We start from the raw sequence: 25,089 nt of genomic DNA, 5'->3' as shown, positions 1-25,089 counted from the left end.
GCGCCGTTCAGATCTATCAGATCAACCATTCAGATCTATCAGATCCATCAGATCCGCAACAGCAATCAGTTCCGCTGTTCAGATCTATCAGATCCGCAGCAGCAATCAGTTCCGCAGTTCAGATCTATCAGATCAGCCATTCAGATCTATCAGATCCATCAGATCCGCCATCCAGATCTCGCAGTTGGGGCTCTGTAGCCGTTGCAAAAATCAGATCCGCCATTTAGATTTGACTAATTGTGTAGGTTCCTATACCTGGGTGTGATTTTCGCAAGACTTTGGGCAACATTGACATTTTTGGGATTCGGCTACTGCATTATTCTTAAGCAAGGACTAAAACTCCGTTCGGAGTAAAAAAAAAGTTTTGAGACCCACTGGGACGCTTATTGGAGACTTCTCCCCTAAGAATCAGTTGACGAGCTGAGCAAGGTGGTACCATTCAATTGTTAGGGCCAAAAATTTCAGGCGGTCCCAAATTTCAAGTACATCGGATCGATGCATGGTACAAACTAGAGCTCAAACTATGGCCAATGAGAGGATTGAAAACCTTGAATCACAATTGAAAAATGTAATGTTGTAGTTGAAGAACTTAAATGAAACACTCTCAAAGGGCAAGGTGGAGGAACGCGCAAAGACATATATTGGCAATGAAAACATTGAGGGCAAGTCTAGCCAGTCTCTTCACCTCTTTGGCACCCACCAACAATCCCATCCGCAACCACCCAAGCTGGACATGTATAAATTTGATGGCTCTCACCCGGCCGCATGGATAGCACAATTGGAGCAATATTTCACACTGAATTACATCATGGATGATGCGACTTAGCTTAGTGTGGGTAGCATGTACTTGGATAATGAAAGATGGCAGTGGTGGCAATGGCATGAACATTTCTATGGAAGGCCCTTGACTTGGCAGACGTTCAAAAAAGCTCTTACAGATCACTTTGACCATGAATCTAATTTTTTGGGTTGTCTCACTAAGATCTGACAGACAGGAACAATGAACAAATATATTACAGCCTTTGAAGCCTTAGCTTTCCGCACTGGAGGTCTACACGATGAGTTCTACGTGGAATGTTTTGGCAGTGGTCTCAAAGAAGCCACACAAGCCCACGTCCGACTGCACCATCCTATCTCATGGCTGCATGCTTACAGGATAGCTCGTGAAGTAGAACACGCGTTAGCGGCCCAGTCCATTCGCCCAAATTTCATCGCCAAGGGTCGCCCCACACAAGCTCAAAGCACTACCCAAACACTCAAGGTTCAAAAGGTGTCACTAGCAAAAATGGCGGAAAGAAGAAAGCAAGGATTGTGTTACTACTGTGATGAGAAATACTCCCCTGGGCATAAATGCAAGGAGCCCAAATTCTTTCAAATTGATGCTACTGATCACAGTTCATCAGAGGAAGCCCCACCACTTGAGGAACCAGAGGAGGAAGAAGAGGACAACCAACAGGATAATGTACCTAAAGAACCAGTTATCTCGCTGCATGCTTTGGTAGGGATTTCTTCTCCCCAAACTCTTAAAATCAGAGGTTTTATTAAGCATCGCCTAGTAGTAGTCTTGATTGACAGTGGCAATACACATAATATTATCCATCAAAGAGTCGCGGAAGCAGTGCATTATTTTGTCTGGGCAGTTTCTAACTTCCAGGTCCAAATTGCTGATGGGGGGACAATGAAATGTGAAGGCCGCTGTGAAAATGTCAAACTTCAAATGGGGGATTATCAGTTAAAGACCCACATGTTTGCCATACACATGGGAGGGTGCGACATTGTCCTAGGTGCTGAATGGCTTCGCACACTTGGCCCAATCACAATGGATTTCCAGGAGTTATATATGAGCTTTAAGCAGAACAACCACACACATACCCTCCGCGGACTCTAGGCGGGAGCTCCCTCTATCATCAGCTCACATCGGATGGAAAAATTGTTAAAAAAGGGCCACCATGGAGTTATAGCCCAATTTAATGCCATCCAGGCCTTCGAACCCAATTCTCTTCATATTCATCTTGAGATGCAACAGATCTTAAACAACCATCTGCCAGTCTTTGACAAGCCTCATGAGCTTCCACCCTCGAGAGGGGAACATGATCATAGCATTACTTTGGTCCCAGGGGCCCAACCACCAAATGTGTGCCCATATAGATATCCGTTCGCCCAAAAGAATGAAATTGAAAAAATAATCAAGGAACTCTTGGAAGTAGGCGTCATTCGTCCCAACATTAGTCCTTATTCATCGCTGGTGGTCATGGTGCTCAAGAAAGATGGGGAATGGCGTATGTGTCCAGACTTCAGGGCCCTCAATAAGTTGACGGTCAAAGATAAATTTCCCATCCCGGTTGTCGATGATTTGCTTGATGAACTAAATGGGGCTCAAATTTCAATTCTTTACTAAGCTCGACCTTCGCTCGAGCTGTCACCAAATTCGCATGAAAGAAGTAGACATTCCAAAGACTGCTTTCCGAACTCATGAAGGCCATTATGAGTTCCTGGTCATGCCATTTGGTCTTTGTAATGCCCCATCCACTTTTCAGAGCCTTATGAATCACCTGCTCAAACCATATCTTAGAAAATTTGTCCTTGTTTTTTTTGATGACATCCTCATCTACAGTCGCACCTGGGCCACACATCTTCAGCATGTAGATCTGCTCTTGCAACTGCTCCGCAAGCATAAATTATTTGTCAAGATGTCTAAGTGCTCTTTTGGCATGGAAGAAGTTGAGTATTTGGGCCACATTGTGGGGTGTGAAGGTGTGAGGGTGGACCCTAAAAAGATCTAGGCAATGCAGGATTGGCCTCAACCAAAGACCTTGAAGAGCTTGAGAGGATTTTTGGGTCTCACAGGCTACTATCACAAATTTGTCCGCAATTATGGTCGCATTGCTAGGCCCCTCACTCAAATCCTCAAGAAAAATTCATTCCTCTGGAATGATGAAGCACAACAGGCCTTTATAGCTCTCAAACATGCCATGTGTTCCACTCTAGTCTTAGCACTACCCGACTTCACCAAATCTTTTGTGATTGAATGTGATGCTTCTGGTATGGGTATTGGGGTGGTCTTAATGCAGGAAGGTCGACCCTTGGCCTTCACGAGCCAACAACTAAGTGGGAAGAATATGGGACAATCTACCTATGAGAAGGAGATGATGGCCATCTTACATGCAGTAGATACCTGGCGACCATACTTATTGGGGCGACGTTTCCAAATCCGCACAGACCATCAAAGCCTTAAATATTTTTTGGAGCAACGCCTATCCTCGCCACAACAAAATAAATGGCTCGCCAAAATGCTAGGATATGATTATGAGATAATTTACAAGAAAGGGCGCGAAAATATTGTAGCAGATGCGTTATCCCCGCCAATTTGGGGAGGACTCAGGAAAGTACCCTGCTCGCAAATTCCCTTCCCATTCCAGAATGGATTGAAGAGGCTCACAAGGAATGGTTTTCACATCCCTGGCTCTCCCAACTCATTAATCAATTGCAGGTGGATCCAAATTCCATAGCGGGCTACTCGTGGTAGGATGAGATTCTTCGCTACAAGGACAAAGTCGTAATATCACCAACATCCACCCTCAAAAGCTGCATTTTGGTGGAGTTGCACTCATCTTTCACTGCAGGACATTCAGGGTTTCAGAAGACGTATGCTTGCACTCGAAGATCATTATTTTGGACAGGCATGAAAAAGGACATTCTTACTTTTGTAGATGAATGCGACATTTGTTAGCGCCACAAAGGAGAAACAGTCAAATCCCCAGACACATTACAGCCATTGCCCATACCGGCCTCAATCTGGACGGAGGTTTCTATGGATTTCATTACGGGTCTTCTAAAGTCAGGGAACAAGTCAGTCATCATGGTGGTTGTGGACAGACTTTCTAAGTATGCTCATTTTTGCGCCCTACCCGACCCTTTTACACCAACTTTGGTCGCTCAATCTTTCATGGATCAGATCTTCAAACTGCATGGCATGCCCACTTCTATTGTGTTTGATCGTGACCCGATCTTCACTAGTAACTTTTGGTAGGAACTCTTTCGGCTACAAGGTACCCAACTACAACTCAGTACTTCCTATCATCCACAAACTGATGGTCAAACTGAAGCAGTCAACAAATGTCTGGAGACCTACCTTAGGTGTTTCACTTTAGAAAAGCAACATCTTTGGGTATAACACCAACTATCATGCCACCACCAAAATGACTCCATATGAAGCAGTTTATGGTCAACTCCCTCCTTCCCCTACTTATATGAAGGGATGCTCAAAGGTACAAGCAGTGGATCAACTCCTACAAAACTGCACAACCATGCTGGCCCACCTTAGAGAGAATCTTCATCAAGCCCAAAACCGCATGAAGCAACAGGCATGTATTAAACATTTTAATTCCTCTATAGTCAAACAATTAATATCTAATCATATCTAAATATTGATTATAGGAGAAAGATAAATTTTCTGTTAAACACACATGGGCAACCAGAAATATGAAAGATAAAACATGACAATACAATTTTTATTAACAACTGATATACATTTATAGTACATTGTTGTGACCGTTGGGTTTCACATCCCAAGGTCTCTTGGACTCCTTTTGTCCATTCGGCTTCCACACTAACCCATTGAGGATTAGGTGTCCAACATTCCCCCCCTTAATCTGAAGGGTTATGTATGAGTCCAAGAAGAGAGCTGTAATACAAAATGTGCAAAAAATTCATTGCAGCACTAGGTTGAATGTGCTCTATGAAATGTTGGTATAAAGAGTGGTGGTTTAAGGATGACCACTAACACTGGAATGCTTAGTGCAGTTCCCGGAACTCTTCCAAAACTGGCAAGAAGCTGAAGTCTTCTGCTAGAGGAAGTGCTCCTATTGTTTTGAAGAGGGAAACCTTCAACCAATAAAGGGAGGTCTCACCCCTCATAAAAGGGAAAACTTCAACCTGAAAAGGGAAGTCTCAACCTGTGATGGTTTAAGGATGACCGACAACTCTAGAATGCTTAATGCAATTCTTGGAACTCTTCCAAAACTAGCAAGAAGCTAAAATCTTCTGCTAGAGGAAGTGCTCCAATTCTATTTCTGGAATTCTTCCAAAACTGGCAAGAAGCTGAAGTCTTCTGCTAGAGGAAGTGTTCCAGATTGCCAACTGAAGGCATGTTCATGGGCATCTTTGTCTCTGGCTACAACTCTGAAACTGGTGTGGCAGGTTGTGGCTCAGGCTCACTTGATGTGGCTTTGAAGCTTGTAGATGACCATCATTTCCCTTCCTGTTAGATACAAGGTGAGATGATGGAGAAAACTCAACAGCAAGACTGTTCAATACTCTGGAACAAGTTCTGACATGTGTTTGGAATATCTTCTTGGCTGTTGATGCCCATTGCCAAGAAGCGATCCATCCAAGATGAAACTTTGTTCTTGTAGGACGTTTGTTTCTGAAGCATCTGTGTGAAGAATGACTGGTTTTATGACAATGCTTACATGGATGAAGATCAAAACAGTGATCTTTCAAATGGCCAACTCGGTCACAGTGTTGGCATTTCATGACCTGTTGTTGTTGTGGAAGAGGGGCAGAATCTGGAACAACTGACAGTGAACTGTCATGAATAAATCCAACACTCTGAAACTGAATGGGCTTGGCGTAGTCTGGAATATGAAAGGACAAGTCCTTGTCATATCCAAGACCAGTTCTATGCTTGTTGTGGACAAGCTGTTCCCAAGGTCTGATGATGGGCTTGGGAAGTGCAGACTGAGTTTCTGCATCTGCATGTACAATTGCTGCTTTATTGGGCACTGGATCTGAATGAACTTCAACAATATTGTCTCGCTGTTTATGGGAGTCTGTTTCAATCTTCTGAACAGAAACAGATTCAGAATGATGACTCCATTGCTGTAATTCTTCCTGCTGTAGCTGAGATTCAAGCTGCAAAAAATCAATCTTTTCCTGTGCATTTTGTAGACATGTCTGAATTTCTGAGACAGATCCTATGCTGATTTGTAATGTGTGATCAACAATAGATTGTATAAGAGTTTTCATGAACTCTAATACTTCACTGATTCTGGCCATTTTTCTTCAATGTCAGATTTACACTTAAAAACTGATCACAATTATTACTTAATGCAGAAAAGTAATATCCACTTACAGTACACAGCAATATCTTGTATAAATGTGCAGCAAATGAATCAAGGAATCAATGCATATATATGTAGACAGAAACTATAATGGGTTTTAAATACAAAGCCACAATTGGGGCAGCAGCAACTGCAAACTTGCTTGAATCCTTCAAATACTCCTTCACTTTCTTGGCCAGTGGAAAAGAATAGTCAAGTTCAATAGCGACTGTAACCATTCATGATAACATGTGGAACAACTAAAATTGTGGGATTACAGATTCCCAGAGAAAGAATTGTACATAATCTCATAATCTTATGTGGAACAATGCAGGTATATAAACCATGTCAACATTGCAATTTCAAGGGTTTCATAGTATAAATTCTCCACCAGCTGATATAACTATCGACTAAAGACACTTGACCCACTACTCAACGCACATACCAGAAAACAAACCCATCTTGTGGTAATGATATTAAAAGCTCTTGGTCGCTTTGCCTTTAGTATAAGATGAGAAATGCTACCAAAAATAAAAAAAACTTTGATATCCAATGCACCACATAAAAATTCAATGCGCCATGGCAGATTCAAACTTCATTGTGGACTCTGCAAGTTGTTACTTCTCTCCCCTTATAAACAACAAATATTTTCAGCGGGCAGCGATGAGTCGCTGTAGAAAATACAAAGTTGGCCTATGCAGGTCACGAACCAACTCTAGAAAGATTGCTTCAGGCCTGGAACCAACTGTCTTCTCAAATTAAAGCCACAGGACTGAAACGAAGTTTCTGAAAATGAACAGGCAAGAACTCCTCGACTTCAATCACCAAAATCATTTAACCAATTCAACTTGGCATCTCTAAAAGAGTCTGCTACAGCAAAGATAATATGGACTTGTGGAAAATACAACTCATTGTTCGATGCATTCGACCTTCCAACAATAATTTATCAGCCACCAAAGTATGCACTCGGCCTTTATTGATGGAACCCTAAACCCGTGATTTGTCTCAAGATGGATTTTGTTCTCAAGCTGACACCACGAATCTCCAACTTCGGCCTCTCTGATGCGTATTTCTCCTTGGAAAAATTTAGGAAAATACGTGGAGCAGAGACACTGGAAATCCACGTTATTGGAAGAGAAGTGCGACTTCCTATTTTAGTGATCGATCTCTGTAATAGAAATGATCTGGTTTCCTTTGGGTACTATAAATCGACAGGGAATGTAATATATCTGCTGCTACAGCCTCGACAGTGCGCAATCTAATTGCCAGGCAAACAATTTTTCAGCCATATGAGTTTCGGGAACTGTTTTAGCAGATTTTATACTATTCCTGCTCTTTGCTGGTCACGAGACGTCGTCCAGATCCATGTCATTCGCTATCAAATTTCTCACAGATTGTCCCAAAGCATACCAGGAATTGAAGGCTGAGCACGATGCTCTGTTACAGAGAAAAGGGAATCGAAGAAACGGAAATCTCCCTTGGGATGACTACCAGTCGATGAAATTCACCCAATGTATCATAAATGAAACACTTCGTCTCGGCAACTTTACTCCAGGGGCTTTCAGAGAAGCGAAAGAAGTCGTTAAAACCAAAGGAGGCTTTGTGATTCCAAGAGGATGGACAGTGTATGTGTTTTTGGCGGGAACTGTTACCAATGGGGAGCGTAACAGTAGGAAATACCAAGCGTAACAGTAGGAAATACCAAGCGTTTATCAAACAATTCTGACACCAAAACATTCTTCTGGGCGTTCATCAAACGGTTCTGATGCCAATGGGCAGCGTAACAGTAGGAAATGCCAAGTGTTTTTCATTAAATCATTCAATCGGTTCCTTCACGTGAATTGTTTCATTGATTTAGGACAGACAGAATCCTGACAAATTCTGCGTCTAGATCAACCTATTAATTCAGAGCACAGGGAATAGGCAACCAACAAACAAGAATCCTACAAAAATCATTACAACTAAGTGTCCTAGATTGGACCGTTGTGAAGTTTTCAGCATTACAAAAAATCCTGGACCACTAGCGATAATTTGGCTTGTACCTCGACTCTGCCAAAATATTGGAGAAGTAACAATCCTCGATTTGTCTGCTGTGAATTTTGGAACGTTAAAGACAATCCTGGACCACCAGTGATAATTTGGCTCGTACCCCGTGACTTCCAAATTATTGGACTTGCTTAACCACTTCTTGCAAGTATACACAAAGCAGAAAGTCTGTGAAGACCGGAGATATCGCTGCATCTACCAGATATCAGAATTACCGCATTCAAATGGAAACATAGAGACCCGAGACTGATTCCCACACCATTGAATGGTATGGTATGAATACTACAACGAAAGTATATCGATGATTGGTGTTAGGGATTTGTTCGAGAGATGGGAAATGTTCTAGTAGGAGGCTTAACAATAATGCTTGATAGATCATTCAACGAGAAGGAGTCAAGCTGCAAATTTCACGTTCTAGGTCAGCGCTTCATAGCAACAAGCGAGACTGCCGTGGAAAGAGCGTGGCAAAGTAACAGGCAAGATTGGCATGGAAAGGGCGCGTCAGAGTAATGAGCAAGACAAGCAACAGACAGTGAAAACTGGCGTGGAAAGGGCAGAGCTGGCAGAGGATTTGCAGAGGAGTTATTCAGTGATCAGCGCTACCATATACAAAAGCGATGTATTACCATTCAATAAAACCGCAGATACCATTCAAACGCACAGACATATACCAAAGTCGTTTTAACGCATATACCAAAGCTGTTCAACGCAAATACAATTTCTGATACTAACTCTTTCAATAAACCAAACGTCGATACCACTAGACAACGTTACCAAACACATTCAACTTCGAACATAACGCATTCATTCAACATCGTTAATATTCAGAAACCATTCGCATACCAGAAGCTGGACCTTCATCGATGGTGGCGTGTCAGCCTCAGTGCTAAAATTGGAAAAGACAATGCTATGATTTAATATACAGTAGCGTTTAGACAGCGCTCATACCAGTGTTCAATTATCAGCATGTCAGGCCAGTTCAACGCACAACATTAATATTCAAATGCATTCAACTGTTATGGGACAGCGTTAATATGACATGGACAGATGTGCAACGCTGGCAGAGGCAGGTTATTTCAGATCTGAGGGGAATAACACAGAGTCGGAGGTCAGGTAACGCAGAACTGACATATATATAGAGACCACAAAACAAGTGGCTCAAATTGGAGCAGGACCAGCAATCGTCCGCTCTGATACCATGTTAAACACACATGGGCAACCGGAAATATGAAAGATAAAACATGACAATACAATTTTTATTAACAACTGATATACATTTATAGTACATTGTTGTGACCGTTGGGTTTCACATCCCAAGGTCTCTTGGACTCCTTTTGTCCATTCGGCTTCCACACTAACCCATTGAGGATTAGGTGTCCAACATTTTCTCTAGATCTGCGCCATTAAAGAAAAATCATTTGAATTCTAGGATTGTGAATTGCTTAGCATTTGAATTTCATGGTTCTTTATGGTATTCAGATCTTTCAGAATTTAATTGCTATACTAATTTGCATGTTAAGATCGTTGTTTCTTCTGAATAGCTTGATTGTGTTCCTTCAAGTAGGTTCGTGGTTAATTGAACATCTAAGGCACTGATCTTCATTTCTATCTTGTGGTTGTGTCTTATTCATCTCACTTAATCATAACCTGTCTCATTTTCATTAAGCTTTTCAGCCTTAAGTCTCCTAGAGCCTATGTTCCATAGGTTTCCTTCATTCATTTACCCCTAGGGACTACCCCCTTGACTTGTCTTGGAGAGAGTCTAAACGGAGTGAGTAAGGATTAGAGTGACAACCCTTACTTTGAGTGTTGTCGCGGTGCTTGGATACTTTGTGTGACAACACCATCAACAATACTTGATTACCAATTGATGCAAGGTGATTTACAATTTTTAACAAGTCATACTTGAAAATTTCTATTTTTAGACTTTTTAATATAAAAAATTCTATTTTTTAGACTCTTTATTTTTGGAAATTTATCCTTGAGCTGCCAAATTTTCAACACTCCCATTCAACTAGGGATGAATTTCTTTCTGCAACAAAAGATCTCTACTTTCTCTACTCATCTCTGTTCATCTCTGCTCTATATCGTCTGGAACAATGATGTCTCACTCTAATAAAGAAGAATCATCATAGGGGAGCTCCAACTACCACGCTATGTCCACAGACAATAGGGGAGATTAATCTACCACCCTAAATATGTCCGATTGGCAATAGGCAAGATATCACTTACCATGAGAGGAAAGGATCACACTCTATACTATTGTCCGCTGATCTTCCCACCTTCATCGTCAAGAATCAAGTGGTAGAACACTTGCATCCACAGACCTTGGGGGAATAACCCACTTGACAAGGATCTCACACAACCAAGTCTCATCTCTGCTTCGGGGGGTAACCCACTCGTCAAGGATCTCGCACAACCAAGTCACATCTTTGCTTGGGGGGATAACCAACTTGTCAAGGATGTCACACAACCAAGTCACATCTCTGCTTGGGGGGATAACCCACTTGACAAGGATCTCACATAACCAAGTCTCATCTTTGTTTGGGGGGATCCACTTGCCAACACATGACAAGGATCTCACACGACCAAGTCTCATCTCTGCTTGGGGGGTTAATCCACTTGTCAAGGATCTTGCACAACTAAGTCACATCTCTGCTTGGGGGTATAATCCACTTGACAAAGATCTCACACAACCAAGTCTTATCTCTTCTTGGGCGGTTCCACTTGTCAACACATGACAAGGATCTCGCACAACCAAGTCTCATCTCTTCTTGGGGGGATCCGCTTGTCAACACATGACAATGATCTCACACAACCGAGGCTCATCATCCTCGATAATAGGTATCTAAAAATATAATTATTTTGAAAAATGCAAGAACCCTAAGGCTTGCTTGCTCAACAAGTCAACTTTGAGCAAATTTTGACCTTTGAATTTCACCAAATCTGGACCAGAGGCACCTCTGTATAGAGTGTACTGAAATATTTGATGAGATTCTGGGAAAATGATTTTGAGGGAATCAAAATTTCTCAGAAAGTGAATTTTGAAAATCTGATCCTCACTTTTTTTGTAGTCTTCAACCATCCATAACTGCTCTAGGTGCTGCAAGAAATACGCAAGCATGGAGAACTTGAATGCAACCTGTCATGCTGTTTATCTGTGAGAATGTGTTTTTCTCTCTGAAAATGCCTGCTCTGAAGGCCACCTACAAGGAACCTGTCCAATCTTTAACTCCAAGTAACAAAACCCTGGGATCCTGTGCTAAACTGGAGTTTAGCACTTATGAACTGTTGAAGTGGAACGCTGAACTAATGATAAGTTCATTCTGTTAAAGATGCATCCATGAACCATTGCTGCCAAAGATACATTAATTTATCCAATGTTTTTTCGTAACCTGGTTTGTTCAAAGAAATATCGGGTGAAAGGATCTTCCAACACTTACAGGAGGGAGTAGGAAAAGGTATATACATTGTTATTGCAGTATTTCAATAACAAAGTTAAACTTGAATTTAAATATGTCGATTCCTATTTGAAGGTATGTGTTTGGTGTATATTCATCGTTTCAGTGAATTTCAACAAGATGTGTTTGTGCCCTTAGAGATGAGCTCGTTTGAAATGTGTAGATTGTTGCACGATGCATTTTATGATTGATATTCTTTCCTCTCTCTCCAGTGCCTACATGAAGCTGGGAAATATGCAAGAATTCGTCTCGCAGACCTTTTTTGTGAGGCACTTTGCCCATTATCTCCATTGAAATCAAAAACTCCATGCCAAGAGATGCATAATGGAAGAGCTTGTGGAAGTGACATGTCAGGGAATGTTGATCTTCACAGCAGCAGCTATTCAGACTTGACAAATGGGAAGTTCATTGGTCATGCTGTCAAAAAACTAAGGCAGGTTCTTACATTGCAGATAACTTCACCACATTCTGTTTTGATTATCGCTCTCTTAAATTCGAATTCCAGTGCTTGCTGACTTGTGTGTAAGAAATATACTTTCAAGAACTGATTAAACTGATGAATTTAGACCATGAATAATTTTTGAACCTTCTAATATGTCAGTGTCCAACATCCCTGTTTTTAGGAATTGTGCTCTTAAATTCAATTTCTTAGTGCACGTTAAGGATAATAGAATAAACACAAAGATGGATTATGCTTGTGCTTTGTAGGTTGTCAGTCTTCACCATTGAGATGGTCTATACCTATCAATGCTGTGCTATTAGGATGTGGTAAAATATAACATGTCAATGAAGTAATCTCTTGCCACTATCTGGAAAATTGTATTCAAGGATCCATACTAGGAAAAGATGAAGGTGATGTAGAAAACATTAACAGAAATATATTGGTCTATTCTTGGTTAAGATAATAGTCAGAAGATGCATTTATTTGCACTATGGAGGATTAACACATATATGACGTGCAGCATATAGATTCTATGGTCACCAAAGGAATTATTTGTATACAGGGATAAAAATAGGCAATTACTTCTGTAGTATTTAGAAATTTGTGAGTAGAAGGGAGGTCTGCACTATTTAGATAAAACATAAATTAGATTAGTGAAGTCTAATACTTTGAGGTCAAATGACTTTGTCTTGGAAAAATGGGCTTACTTAACTTAGCAAACAATTCAGATATTGCTTCCTTGTTTAAACAACTATTTAGGTTAATGTAAGCTACATCACACTTTTGGCAATGTATGGGGCTAACTGATTATTTGTTTTGACATTAGGATAACTAAAGGATTTTGTGATGGTCTTTGGTTAGTACTCGAAGCCGGGAATGTAAATGATTTTTTAACAGGTAGATAAGGATTAGAGTCATATTGGGAAATCTTAATCCATCTATTCATTTTTTGACATGAGTAGAAAGGAAGCTAGTTTTCCCAAAGATTTGACTCGGATATTTTTCCAGTGATTCAGATGTTCATTTTAGATTTAGGAAATAATATATTCAAGATAGTGATGAACATAGTAGAAAGAGAGGTGTCTCAAAACTGTTTGTAATTGGATTAACCAAGACATGGATTTGGACTTATAGAAAGACACACTGAGGACAAATAAAAGTCAAGTCTATTAAATTTTGTAATTGATGTGACTTAGACTAGTGAGCACTCTTTGTTTTCCAAGGGAAGGCCCACATGGAAAACCCCAGGCACTCCCTTGCATTTTGTGAATGGTAAAGTGTAGACCTGTTGACTTTGATTATGGTGCCTGAGCTAGTAGGGCCATTGATTGATGCATGCAATAGAGGCGGCTTAGTCTAGTGAATATGGGTGCGCGTAATATATTGTTGAGAATTGTAGGTCGTATAGGAACTGGTGACCTCAAATTTTATAATATAGACCTATAAACTAACCCGCCATTGGGTGAAAGAGAAAAAATAATAATGGCCTACAATAGCTTAGGATTGGAAGCTTATGATTGGTTTTTATGGTGGAACAAAAAATGTAATGCTTGTTCTTTTCATTGGCAAAGTTTCACAGTTGCCCTGTTAAAAAGGTTCCATGACGAAGAAGACGATATCTGCTCCCAAAGATCTGCTTTATTTATATGAATATTTTGGGAAAATATGCATTCTTACGTTTATCTAATTGTCTCTTGTATTTTCGTGAGTTTTAACAATGTTGTACCATCATAGCATGAATCTGCATTTTATGCTACCATGATTTCATCATCTAGCTTTTGTACTTCTACTTGCCTTCCGTCCACAATTTTATAGTAGCATAAGGACATTTCTACACATTTGTCCTTGTGTCCAATTTTTTCCACACTTACAACAATTTTTTTTCTTCTTTTTCCCTCTGTCCAATTCGTTGCTAGATGTGGAGTCTTTTTTTGCTTTGTAAGTATATAGTTTCTTATTATTGCATCTGTGTCCTAGCAACCATTGGTCTCCACAGTACCTATATTTGTTTATTTCCTTATCTGAATTCTATTGCTGGTTTTCATCTTCTGCAATGAATGATGGCTTGTTGAGCTTGTTCTTTTGTTCAATTAATTTTGCTGCATGTCTAGCATCCTCAACTGTTTTAGGGTTCCATAGCTTTATTTCACAAGGGATGTAATCCTTCAAACCACAAATGTACAATTTTAGCAATTTTTCATCTATGAATCCATTTTGGCTTGTGGCCAGAAATTACCATTCGCACATGTAGTCATTCATGTTCCCCTTCATAGAATCCATAGATCTGCTCCATATCTGCTCACATTTGATGTTGATGATGCTCTGTGATATTTTTGACTGAAACCTCCTTAATACTGGGTTGGGTTTTTGTCCAACTCACAAGGAAACCCAATGGTTTTCGTCCCGAGGGCCCTTTAATCCTAAAACCCAAGTTCCAAAATCTCTCCAAAAGAAAATACTACCAATCCAAGAAATCACGAATGACTTGCTCCCCCTCCTTTTAAAGATTGTATAGATCTCTCTCCGACCTTCTAGAAGCACCTTTATTTTATTATTTGATTCCCACTGTAGAAACTTTTAAGTGATTGTAACATCATAAAACATCAGAATTTCAACACAACTCAGCCTCTGAGAATGACTCGCTAGCCCCTCTAGAAATTCTTATAGCCTCCAACAACTAAATCGACCCTCACTCCAGCTAAATCAAACTCTGCCTCTGAAGCTGCTCGCATAGTCCTTACGCAGACTCATTGAGGAAACTCGACCCTCCTGTAGCTAACTCTCTGGAACTTGAAAACTTTCCTGACTCACTGTCTCTACCCCTCACTATTTTTGGGTCCCCTCTCTGGCTCGAACTTCTTTCTGCTGAATCACTGTGCTGAGAAACTCGATCATTGCCAAGGAACTCGACGTCAAGTGTTTCTTCTTCAACCCCATCGACCTCCTCTTATAATCTCTAGTTGGATCACCAACGAACATGATTAAATCCTTATCGATGGTTGAGATCATCTCTAAGTCGATCCATGTGAGTTTCAAGAGAATTGTCACCTTTCTCAATTAATTCCCATTGATTAATCGATTTCCCTAAGTTAGACTTAGGCATTTTTTAATTATTGATCTATTAATTTAATTGCACTGTCTCTAGGTGGAATTTCCTGAAACAACTTCTGGGTTCTGGATATTTCATGTGTTTTAGCCTCTCCACAAAGTTTGAGACTAGAACACCATCCAATGCTACAAAAACTAATAGAAATAACATCATGATGTGGACAATGTTGATTTGTAGGTTGGATGTAAGTGTTGAGAAATCCATGGCATAACAATCAGGTGATTTCTCTTCTTTATATAAATGCTTGTGAATGCTTTTTACTTCTTAGATTAGGATCTTCTTTTACGTAGATTATTATAGTGTTCTTCTTCATCAAACAATTACCAATGCATAAACCATAAAGAGACAAGAGACACAGAATATAGGCGATCAACTAGGGCTAAAACCTCTCCCACTTGAGAGGAAAACCCAAACAAATTCTTCTTCTTATAGAAACTTCAATTGATGAATACCAAGACCAAGACCCTTGACCTATTTGCCTCTCCAAGACCAAGACACAAAGCTTTCTTGATGAGATCCTTCTTGCTTGAGTCAACAATAGTCAAACTTCTGCTTCTCCCTCTTTCTCGGCTACCCTTTAGAATTCATCTTCCTTTTCTTTGCTTTAGACGTGCAACCTTTTTGGCCCTAATACAAAAACACTAGCTCATGTAGTTTGACCAACTTTGACCCTTGTTTTCCCTTGGTCTAGAGTAAGACTTCTTCTTCTTAAACTCGGCTTGAGTATTACCTTGAATTTCTCCTTGATTTGACCTCCAAATATGACTATGATACTTCGGCTCTTTCTGCAACTTGGACAACAAGGATTCTTTGCACGTGTGGAGGATTTCAGCCCTAAAACAAACCCAAATATCTTTTCTCTTTCCTTCTCTTCGCTGGCTATAAGACTATCTTCCTTGACCTTTACGCACTTCTTGCGGCAGATCTCTTCTCGATTGAAATTCTTGTTTTTGAAATGAGACCGAGTTGCCTATTTATAGTGGTTACCCATGAAAATAAACTGACATGACATGTATGTGAGCTGACATGTCCTTTTGATGTAGATCCTTTATTACATCTTGAAGCCGACTTGAAGGATATGCTTTAGCTTGGTCTTAGAGGGCCTTTTTATCTTTTTAATGACTCATACAAATATGTAACATGCCCAAGAAGGGTCTTTCATACATGAGATCTGTTGAAGTTTATAAGTCTACCAGTTAGAAACCCTCCATGCACTTTATCTGATTTATTCCTACCTACTTGTTCCATCACTTAACACGTTATTTACAATGTAAACACTGAAAATAAACACTAGTGCATGCTCAACATATTACAGATCAACAACTGAAGGTAACATAAATAATCACACCAAATGACACCGTTATTTTTGGATCAATGTCCTCGGAAAAACCCAATGTGGGAAAATCGGTGTAGCTATCTGAGGGTTTTCTTATTAAGCAATATCAGAGTACAATTTGGGTGCCAAATTCGGCTTATCCAACAAAGAATTTCCTTGGCAGTAATACCTCTTAGTTTGAGACAAATGTCCCGGCTGAAACCTCAAATAAACCTTCCAGCAGCTCCTCAGCACCAATCTGCCCTAGAAACCCCAACGTCTGCCTTTTTGGACTGCGTCAGCCTCTCTTTGCCCAACGCTGGCCCCGCATCACCCTGAATGGGTCTGCGCCAGCCTTAGGAGGCCCTGCGTCAGCCTTCTTGCCCTTTGGGTCAACAACGCTGGCCTCTCTGAAGCACTGCGCAGCTCCTGACTGCCTCTGCGTGGCCCTGCATGAGCCCTGGTTGCTACTGCGTCACTCTCTCTAGCTCCTGCGCTGCTCTCCTGACACTATCTCTGCCTCTCTGTCTCTCTGTACTCAATGCCCCTCAGCTGCAACTCTGATCACTGATTCTATCTCTCTTAGCAAACCTCGCTCTAGAGAATACAATGATTGATCACTCTAGTGTATTCTCCAAGTGATCCTCAAGCATCCTCTTATACTTTTCTCCTTGACATATCAACGGCTGAGATTAAGCCCCTAATCAACGGCTAGGATTAGATATGGCTTGATCCATGACTTTTGGACCATTCTAACACAGTTTTATATTAATTACATTAATATTTTATTTTCCCTAAGTTTAGACTTAGGGATCCATTAAAAATATTAATTATTTTAATATCTCCCAAACTGTTTAGAATCTGCCCAAACCCTTTCTAGGTATTGGAGATCTCATGTGCTTTAGCCTCCCCACCAAATTTCGTGGCTAGATACCCCAAATCAACACTCCCTCTTAGCGAGGACTGTGCTCTAGCAATACTCCTCACTGAGTATTACTCTGATCATCCGGCATCGGTCCTTGTGCTGATGCTAGGCCTGCTGCCCACAATCCTCTGCCCTGTTGTATCCTGTACTGCTGCCCATGGCTCTGACACTGCCACTGCTGCGTCTGTACGACAACTCCCTCTGCATCTGTGCTGCTGCTGGTCCTTTCTACCAACACTACATCCGAACTGCAACTCCTCTCATCATGCTGCATCGTGTTGCCCACTGCTGCACTGCAACTCAGTTACTGAGAAGTAAGTAACTAATCTCCCAACTTTGACCTCAATGTTGGGCTAGAGACCCTCTTGATGTTGAAGCTCCCTTTGTTGCTGACAAGTGCTCCCTCTCTGACCTCTGCGCTGCTGCAACAACTCCCAGCATTTCGCATCGTTGCACACCTCTCTGTGTGATCCTGCACTAGTGCAACACTCCTGTGCCTCTTGCACTACTGCAACGTGCTAGCCTCGCGTTGTCTCGTGACTCTTGCACTGTAGCTCTCTTTGCTGCTCCATCCGCATCCATCTCTACCCACCACAGCTAGTCTTGCTACTCCTCTTCGGGGCTCCCGTAGCAAGGTCTAATCCAAGACGCTGGGTACCTCGAGGATCTTGTCCCTCATCACCTGTAGTCCGCCTGACTACAGCTTGATGTCTCCCCACTTCCACTCAAGTGGTGCGTATGCACTCATGGCACAGTCATCACTTGTCAACACTTCATTCTATGCCCTTGCTGGCGCTGCCTTAGTTTCGGAAGACTATCCCTTATTCTTCTTCCTTGGACACTGGGTCACATAATGACCCAGACTCCTTTGCTGCTACTTCCCATCTTGGACAGCTGTCTAATCTCTTCTTGGTGAAGAGCCACCCACAATTCTTCCCAATCTGGAAGATTCACCCTGCCCATAATGCTTTGGACGAATGTCTCCCACTCATCAGAGACTGTGTTTAGAGCGGTCCTCACCATCAACTCCTGGTCCGACGTGGCCCCTATGGAAGTAAGTTGGTCCCGAATCTCCTTCCATTTACTGAGGAAGTGATCTATCTGCTCCCCCGTCTGCATCTGGTATGACGACAAATGATTCTCAAGTAACATTTTCTTTTGCACAGAAGTGTGTTGATACAACATCTTCAAGGCGTCCCACATTTCCTTTGCTGTCTTCTTCTTGGCAATATGTTGGACCACATGATCCTTGACCCCATCAAGGATGATGCATTTCGCTTTGGCCATTGCCTCCTCGTACTTTTCATTGTCCGCTGGGTCAAGTGGGATAACCACTGTTCTCAAGGCGAAGGCCTTGATGCGATGTCTATCTTGAATGGACATGATCTTGGCCTTCCAGACCACAAAGTTGGATGCCTCGTCTAGCATGTCTTGATTCCTCAGTCCATTGATGGCCATCTCTCTTCTCTTTCTGTCGACTCCTTTGAGTCTCTCTACTTCCCTTTGGAAGTTCTCTTTTCGACTCCCACTGAGTCTCTCTACTTCCCGCCTGGACGTTCTTTGCTAGACTCCCTCTGAGTCTTGATTTCCCTCCTCGAAATCCTTCTGCCAATCGTCAAGTCGCACCTCTCCTGATCTCCTATGCACCTACAACACTGATTTTGATTTCTTGGCTTGAAATCCTTCTAGGTATCGACTCCCTCTACCTTGGTTTTGCCCTATTAAGTACTGTTATATCTTGGCAGCAACAACACCCCACCAACTTCACTCCCCGCAAATTGCCCACACCTTCCTATGCTCCAACAAATGAAGGATTGAGCCTCTAGGCTCTGCACAATCTTGGCACTGGCTGAATGGCCCCACTAACAAACTGCGTCAACCCTCTTGGTCTCTGTGTGAGCCTCTTCTGCCCTCCTCAGCCTCTACGCTGGCCTCTCTCTGGCCCAAACTGATGATGCAATCCCTCTGCGTCAACCCTTCTCTGCTGCTTTTTGCAAGAAACAACTTCTGTCACTTGGGACAGCTGTTTCTGCTGCAAATGCTTTGCTTCAGTTGGTGCCTTCATCTCTCTTGTGATTTGCAATCATGCTCTGATACCATGTTGAAATTTCTGAGTCTAACTCATTAGAAATTTTATTTGTATTCTTCTGGTTTATTTCTCCTACTTGTTAATTACGAACAAGTTATTTAATCACATAAATACTGAAATAAACACAATACAGTCTCAACCATCTACAGATCAACAACTGAAAGAAAACAAACACACAAGTGACACCATTATTTTTGGGCAACTCGTCCCCGGAAAAACCCAACTTGGGAAAACCGGTGCAGCAATTCAGAGGGTTATTTTATTATGCAATTTTTCCTTAAGTACAACTGGGTGCCAAACCGGCTCACCTGACAGAGAAAATAATCCGATAGTAATACCTTTCTATTTAGAAGCAGATATTTAGAAAATCTACCCCACGAAACCCTCTCCAACAACCTTTGAAGCTCAGCGTCAGCCCACTTGGCCTCAGCATCAGCCCGGAACCCCTTGCGTTAGCCCTCTGAGGCACTGCGCAGCCTCTACGACCCTTTGCGTCACTCCTGCTGCTCTCTGCATGGATGATGCAGGCCCTTCTAGCTCCGCGCTGTCTCTGCTCGGCTTTGCGTGTTCCCTCTGGCTCAACGTCTGCCTCTCTCTACATCTGCACTGGTCTCTTGGCACAATCTCTGCCTCTCTATCCTGTACTCACCGCCCTTCGTTGCAAATTGATCACTGATTCAACTTTTCTTAGCAAACCCCGCTCAAGAAAATCGAATGGCTGATCATTCTCGATGTATTCTCCAATCGACCCTCAAGCCTGCTGTTATACATTCTTGTTGGTCCTTCAACGTCTGAGATTAAATCTCTAATCAACAGCTAGGATTAGATTTGGCTTGATCCATGTCCTTTAGAACCTTTTAACCCAGTTTTATACTAATACCCATTAATATTTTATTTTTCCCAAGTTTAGACTTAGGAACTCCATTAAAAGTATTAATTATTTTAATATCTCCTAAACTGGGTAGAATCTGCCCAAACCATTTCTGGGTCTTGGAGATCTCATGTGCTTTAACCTCTCCAGCAATTTTCATGGCTAGAGCACATCTGACGCTACCCAAAATCAACACCTTGTTGGAGCATGATGTGGGATGATTTCATGTAATGATCCCATTTTTCAGTTTTCCTTGTGATGCAGATAAGATGGATTCCTAGGGATGGTGAGGAAAGGTTTCCAGTGGTCAGAGGAGGTGTGATGGCCAAATAATCATTTTCTGGGTTAAAAAGTGATTTTTAGTTAATCACTTTATTGATACAAAGAGGTAAGGTGTTTAATAGGAGAAAAATGGCCAAAAAGGGGGGGGGGGGGAAAGTGACTCAAATAAAAAGTCACTTAAGATAGAGTTAATGGGAGCATCTTCTAGAATGAAAATAAAATAAGAAAGTAAAATACTTGTAAAAGGTTGGAGACCGACCCATTAGATCTATAAAAGGAGAGGGGACACACATCATTGGAACATCTTGGATTTATGTATTTGGTCTTTGGTGAGATCTGTAGAGCTTGGTTCCCAGCGTCGGTAGCCCAAGACAAAAACCCTCTGGTGATTTAGTGATAGTGGGCGAGGACCCATCTCTTCCCTCGGTGAATTCATCTAGGAGGGCTTATGGGTTGCAGTTTAGTTGGGAGGTTATTGGCGAAGTTTCCAATGGACAGATTGGGGTCATTTCCCATAGTATCATTTCTCGGAATGGGCCGCATTAGTTGCTCAATTGGGTCATACTCACTATTTGGTGGGGTCTCTCACTTCTAGGTTCCGAGCCAAGTCGTCTCTGAGTTTTTGTGGGTTTTTAGAGAAGAGGTTGTGGGAGGATTTACAGGTTGATTTGGGCACTTTCCAAGCCAACTGTGATCATTCTCTCAAGTAGCCAACAATAATTTTTCTCATTGCGCTGTTGAAGCAACACAACTTAGAGTTGTTTGTGCTTTAAAATGTTAAATACACAATGTATTGTAAATAATATTTTATTAATAAGATGAAATGTACAAGGATGATGAATGTTACAATAAGGGCCTGCATATATACCTAGGCAGGTGTCCTTTCATGACTTGGCATGTATTTTAGACATGCCTTTTCATTTAACTTATGACTATTAAAGTAATCATTAGTTTGATTATTTATTATTTATACTTATTTGTATTTATTTTATTTCAATATAATTTATATTCGTAACGTTTCCCCTCTTCAAAAAAGCTTTGTGCTCAAAGCTTAATCACTTACAACTTCTTCATTGCCCACGTCATTTCGATATGTGTAATGGTATTATTGAACTTTATCAGTTTCTTCTCATTTTTTTAAAAATATCTATTTATTTTATTTTATTTTTAATTTTTTAATTTTATTATAATTAAAATAATTATTTGTAAATATATTAAACTTTATAAAATCTTATTATAATGTTACGTTATAGTTTAATAAAGTTCCTTTATAATGATTTTATAAAGTGACTTGTGTTATTGAGTTAAGGTTTTTATTGTATGGTTATGCAAAGCCACATAGTCGATTCGTACGGTCACGCCTTATCAACTGTTGTAGCTTCTGGCATAAACGTGATTTCCTCACACGTCATCGACTCTAAGTCCGCGGAATCAAAATGGGAAAATCTACAATCGTGAACAGGGTCACGGTCACGGTAAGAGGATAAACAGGAATTGCATTGTGGACCGCCTAAGAAAGTTTGAACAGTAACATTTCATGAAAAGTCATTATTTGGTATACCCATGTTTGAAAACCAATAGGGACTACAATTTGTCGATTCTTGGGCACAACTATGGGCTCCCTCGATGCCACAACATTTGTTTGCCTAATTCGGGGATTGGAGGGGGGGCTAATGTCTACACTAACCATTTTATCGCTTGCCTCTTGTAATAAGACTATTGTGTCAAAACAAAAAGTAACAAAATTTAGTGTGTGTCTACGAATGGTTGATATTGTCACGCTGTTGACAAAGTGGCCATCCTCTTTGGAAAATAATATCAAACGTGTTTCATGACCAACAATCTCTTGGTGGATCATCGCAGTCATAGAGTTTTTCGATCTATGAAATCCGCCGATGATTAGCCCTTTAAAAAGGCTAGAGAAAAATTCACCTTGTATTGTATGGAGAATTGTGTAATTTTTCAATTCAAAGACCTTAAATTGTCTTTGGGCCTGTTTATAGAAAATACCCTTGCAGTTGGGAATGTCAAATTCAAAACATGATTTCCCCATATCTGCTTGTAAACGGCGTGTTAATTGTACATGTTCCTGTCGATTGAATGATACAATTGGGACTGTTTTCAATACTATTTCCCTATCTACAATTATGTTTATAACCATAATCGAGGAATCATCGTGCTCTTTGAAGCATAATGTTTGGCAAAAGGTTCTTTCTGTGAAATTCAACGTTTTTATAACTCTGTTTGTTTCTCAATCAAGTATGAGCAAAGATGGTGAGGAATTAGATTTCATAAACACATTGCGATCGCTAACGCAAAGTTTCCCGATGTGTTGTTGAGTGTAAAATTGGTGAAAGTCACGAAATAAATTCATCTGTTTGCATTTATTGGAAACTGTAGGGTTTGAGCTGATTTCTCTCAGATGTAGTTTTTTCCAGCAGTGATCGGATTTTTCGATCATTCTAGGACAATCTGGAAGCACTGTGGCCCGTGGTGGTATGTTTGCGCTTTCCAAATTGATACAAAGTTGAGTAATAAAATCATGTGACTGAGTGCTCAACCTGGTCTTCTTCACTTTGTATTACTATGTCGTACCTTGCTCTTTTATTCCTGTGTCCTGCCCCTTAGGTTTTCTTTCTTGAACAACGTATTAAGACAATGTTCTCTTCATTTTGACCATGGGGACCAACTTATTTTAAAGTCATTGATATTGTATCTGCAACTTTAACGTGAGACTCAAAAGTGAATTTGTAAGAAGGTTTCCACTAGGCTTGTTGCACAATTTTTTTCAAAGTTCCAAGGAAGTGGTGGTACCAATTTTTTTAATAGGATCAGATCATCTATCAGTAGTTTATGTGTCATTGTATGTCCATTCTGCAAGTTATGTAATGTAAATGATGATAGTAAGACCGTGAATGTATGTAACAACCTAGGTAAGTTTATTATTTTGGCGAGAGTTTCATCCTAGGAGGCTTTTCATCTCACTGATTCATTTGTGTTTCTAAACACGGATGGTCCGACAAAGTTTTTCCCTCCAACCTCACCCCAAAACTAGGGTGTAATTCTTAGTCAAAGTCTTAGACAAGTCCTAGTGTTCTAGTCGAGTCTTATGTAAAAGTAATCTGAGAATAATTTAAGCTAACTGGCTAAATTATTTTATTACAAATCACTTGATCTACTATGTGATATTAGGTCACAAAATTGAGTGTGTAATTTGAGGGTTTACGCTGAACGGGTATGCCCCCTTTGAGGGTTGAAATTGTAAATCTTATGTAAAAAATATTTTAATGCATGGTCCCTCAGACTTAGACACAATAGTTAAAATATTAGAGGGTGGAAAAAATAATTAATCCCTTCAAGTCTTAATTAATTAAATTTTTTAGCAAAATTAAATTAAAATACTAAGCCAGAAATTTAATTAATTAGAGTCAAAATTAAATTCATAGAGAAAATAAATTCTCCAAGTGGAAAAATTCGTGGGTTTTAAAAGAATTAATTTTTGGAGGTCTTCCACCAAGGGAATATTGGATATTTCAAGAAAAATTGGACCCTTGGACCTTGGTGGTTAAGTCAAAGTCAAAATTTTGAGGAAATTAGCTCAAAATAATTAATTTTGAGCTAATAAAAATGGAATTAAATGATAAATTCGAAAATTCCTCAAAAATAAAAATTCAACGGCTAAGATTAAAAGATGATCAAGTATTTTTCGACGACGAAGATTATTTTGACAAGGATCAAGCAAACTAGCCGTTATTTTCCACTTGGAGGATTTATCTATAAATTAGAGAGTCATTTGAGTCTCTAGCCATCTGATTTTTGGCTAAGAAATTGCTGCTGAAGCATTGATGTAACACTATTGTCCCGCTGAGAACTTTTATTTCTATCATAATAAAGACTTTGGGGTGCAATTCAAGGTGTTCCATGTTCGTTGATTTGTGGTATGTACTGACTACAAACTTTCCTATGTTGTGCTGGTAATGATAAGATCTGTTTTTCATTAGATGGAGATAAAGTCATTCTATTGATAGTTTTGGGCTAATCTTAGATGATTTGATTCACCATATGATTAACGAATTTTCTTGAGATAAATACATAGTGTTTGCAGGTACTTCAGTCCTTGGTCTCCAAGTTCAGAAACTGTGGGTAGAACCAACTTTTCTTGGATCACTAATATTTATGTGGTGGATTTAATCTTTGATAAGGCTATAGTGTGCATTGAGTTTCTAAAGTATATTTTAGCCATTTATAAAAAAAAATTACCCATTGAAAAATTTTATTTCTCAATTTTTTTTTCCAAAAACCTTGTATATTTGTAATTTTTTTTTGCTAATTGGGGTTTTGGGTATTTATCTCCATTTTTTACATGAAATCAAGAGAAGAAGTTGGAATAGAGCTAGATCTAGGCCCTTTAGGGTCAGTAGTCTCTAAATTTTTTGCAAGGCCAACCA

General features: G+C 40.3%; 1 protein-coding gene across 1 annotated transcript in view; it reads left to right on the top strand.

The window, feature by feature from the left end:
- LOC149256052 (origin of replication complex subunit 3-like) overlaps positions 1-25,089 on the top strand; it is a 437,168-nt gene that overhangs the window by 119,673 nt on the left and 292,406 nt on the right. Inside the window, exon 10 of the mRNA XM_089460652.1 lies at positions 11,821-12,041. Within this exon, the coding sequence (XP_089316778.1) occupies positions 11,821-12,041 (221 nt within the window). The remainder of the gene's footprint in view (positions 1-11,820; positions 12,042-25,089) is intronic.

This window comes from Pinus tabuliformis, chromosome 7, assembly GCF_031772625.1.
Source record: "Pinus tabuliformis cultivar Carrire ecotype Pingquan chromosome 7, CPIR1, whole genome shotgun sequence".
In the NCBI taxonomy this organism is placed as follows: Eukaryota; Viridiplantae; Streptophyta; class Pinopsida; order Pinales; family Pinaceae; genus Pinus; species Pinus tabuliformis.
Note: the sequence above shows the minus strand (reverse complement) of the source record. Positions and strands in the feature narration are given on the sequence as shown.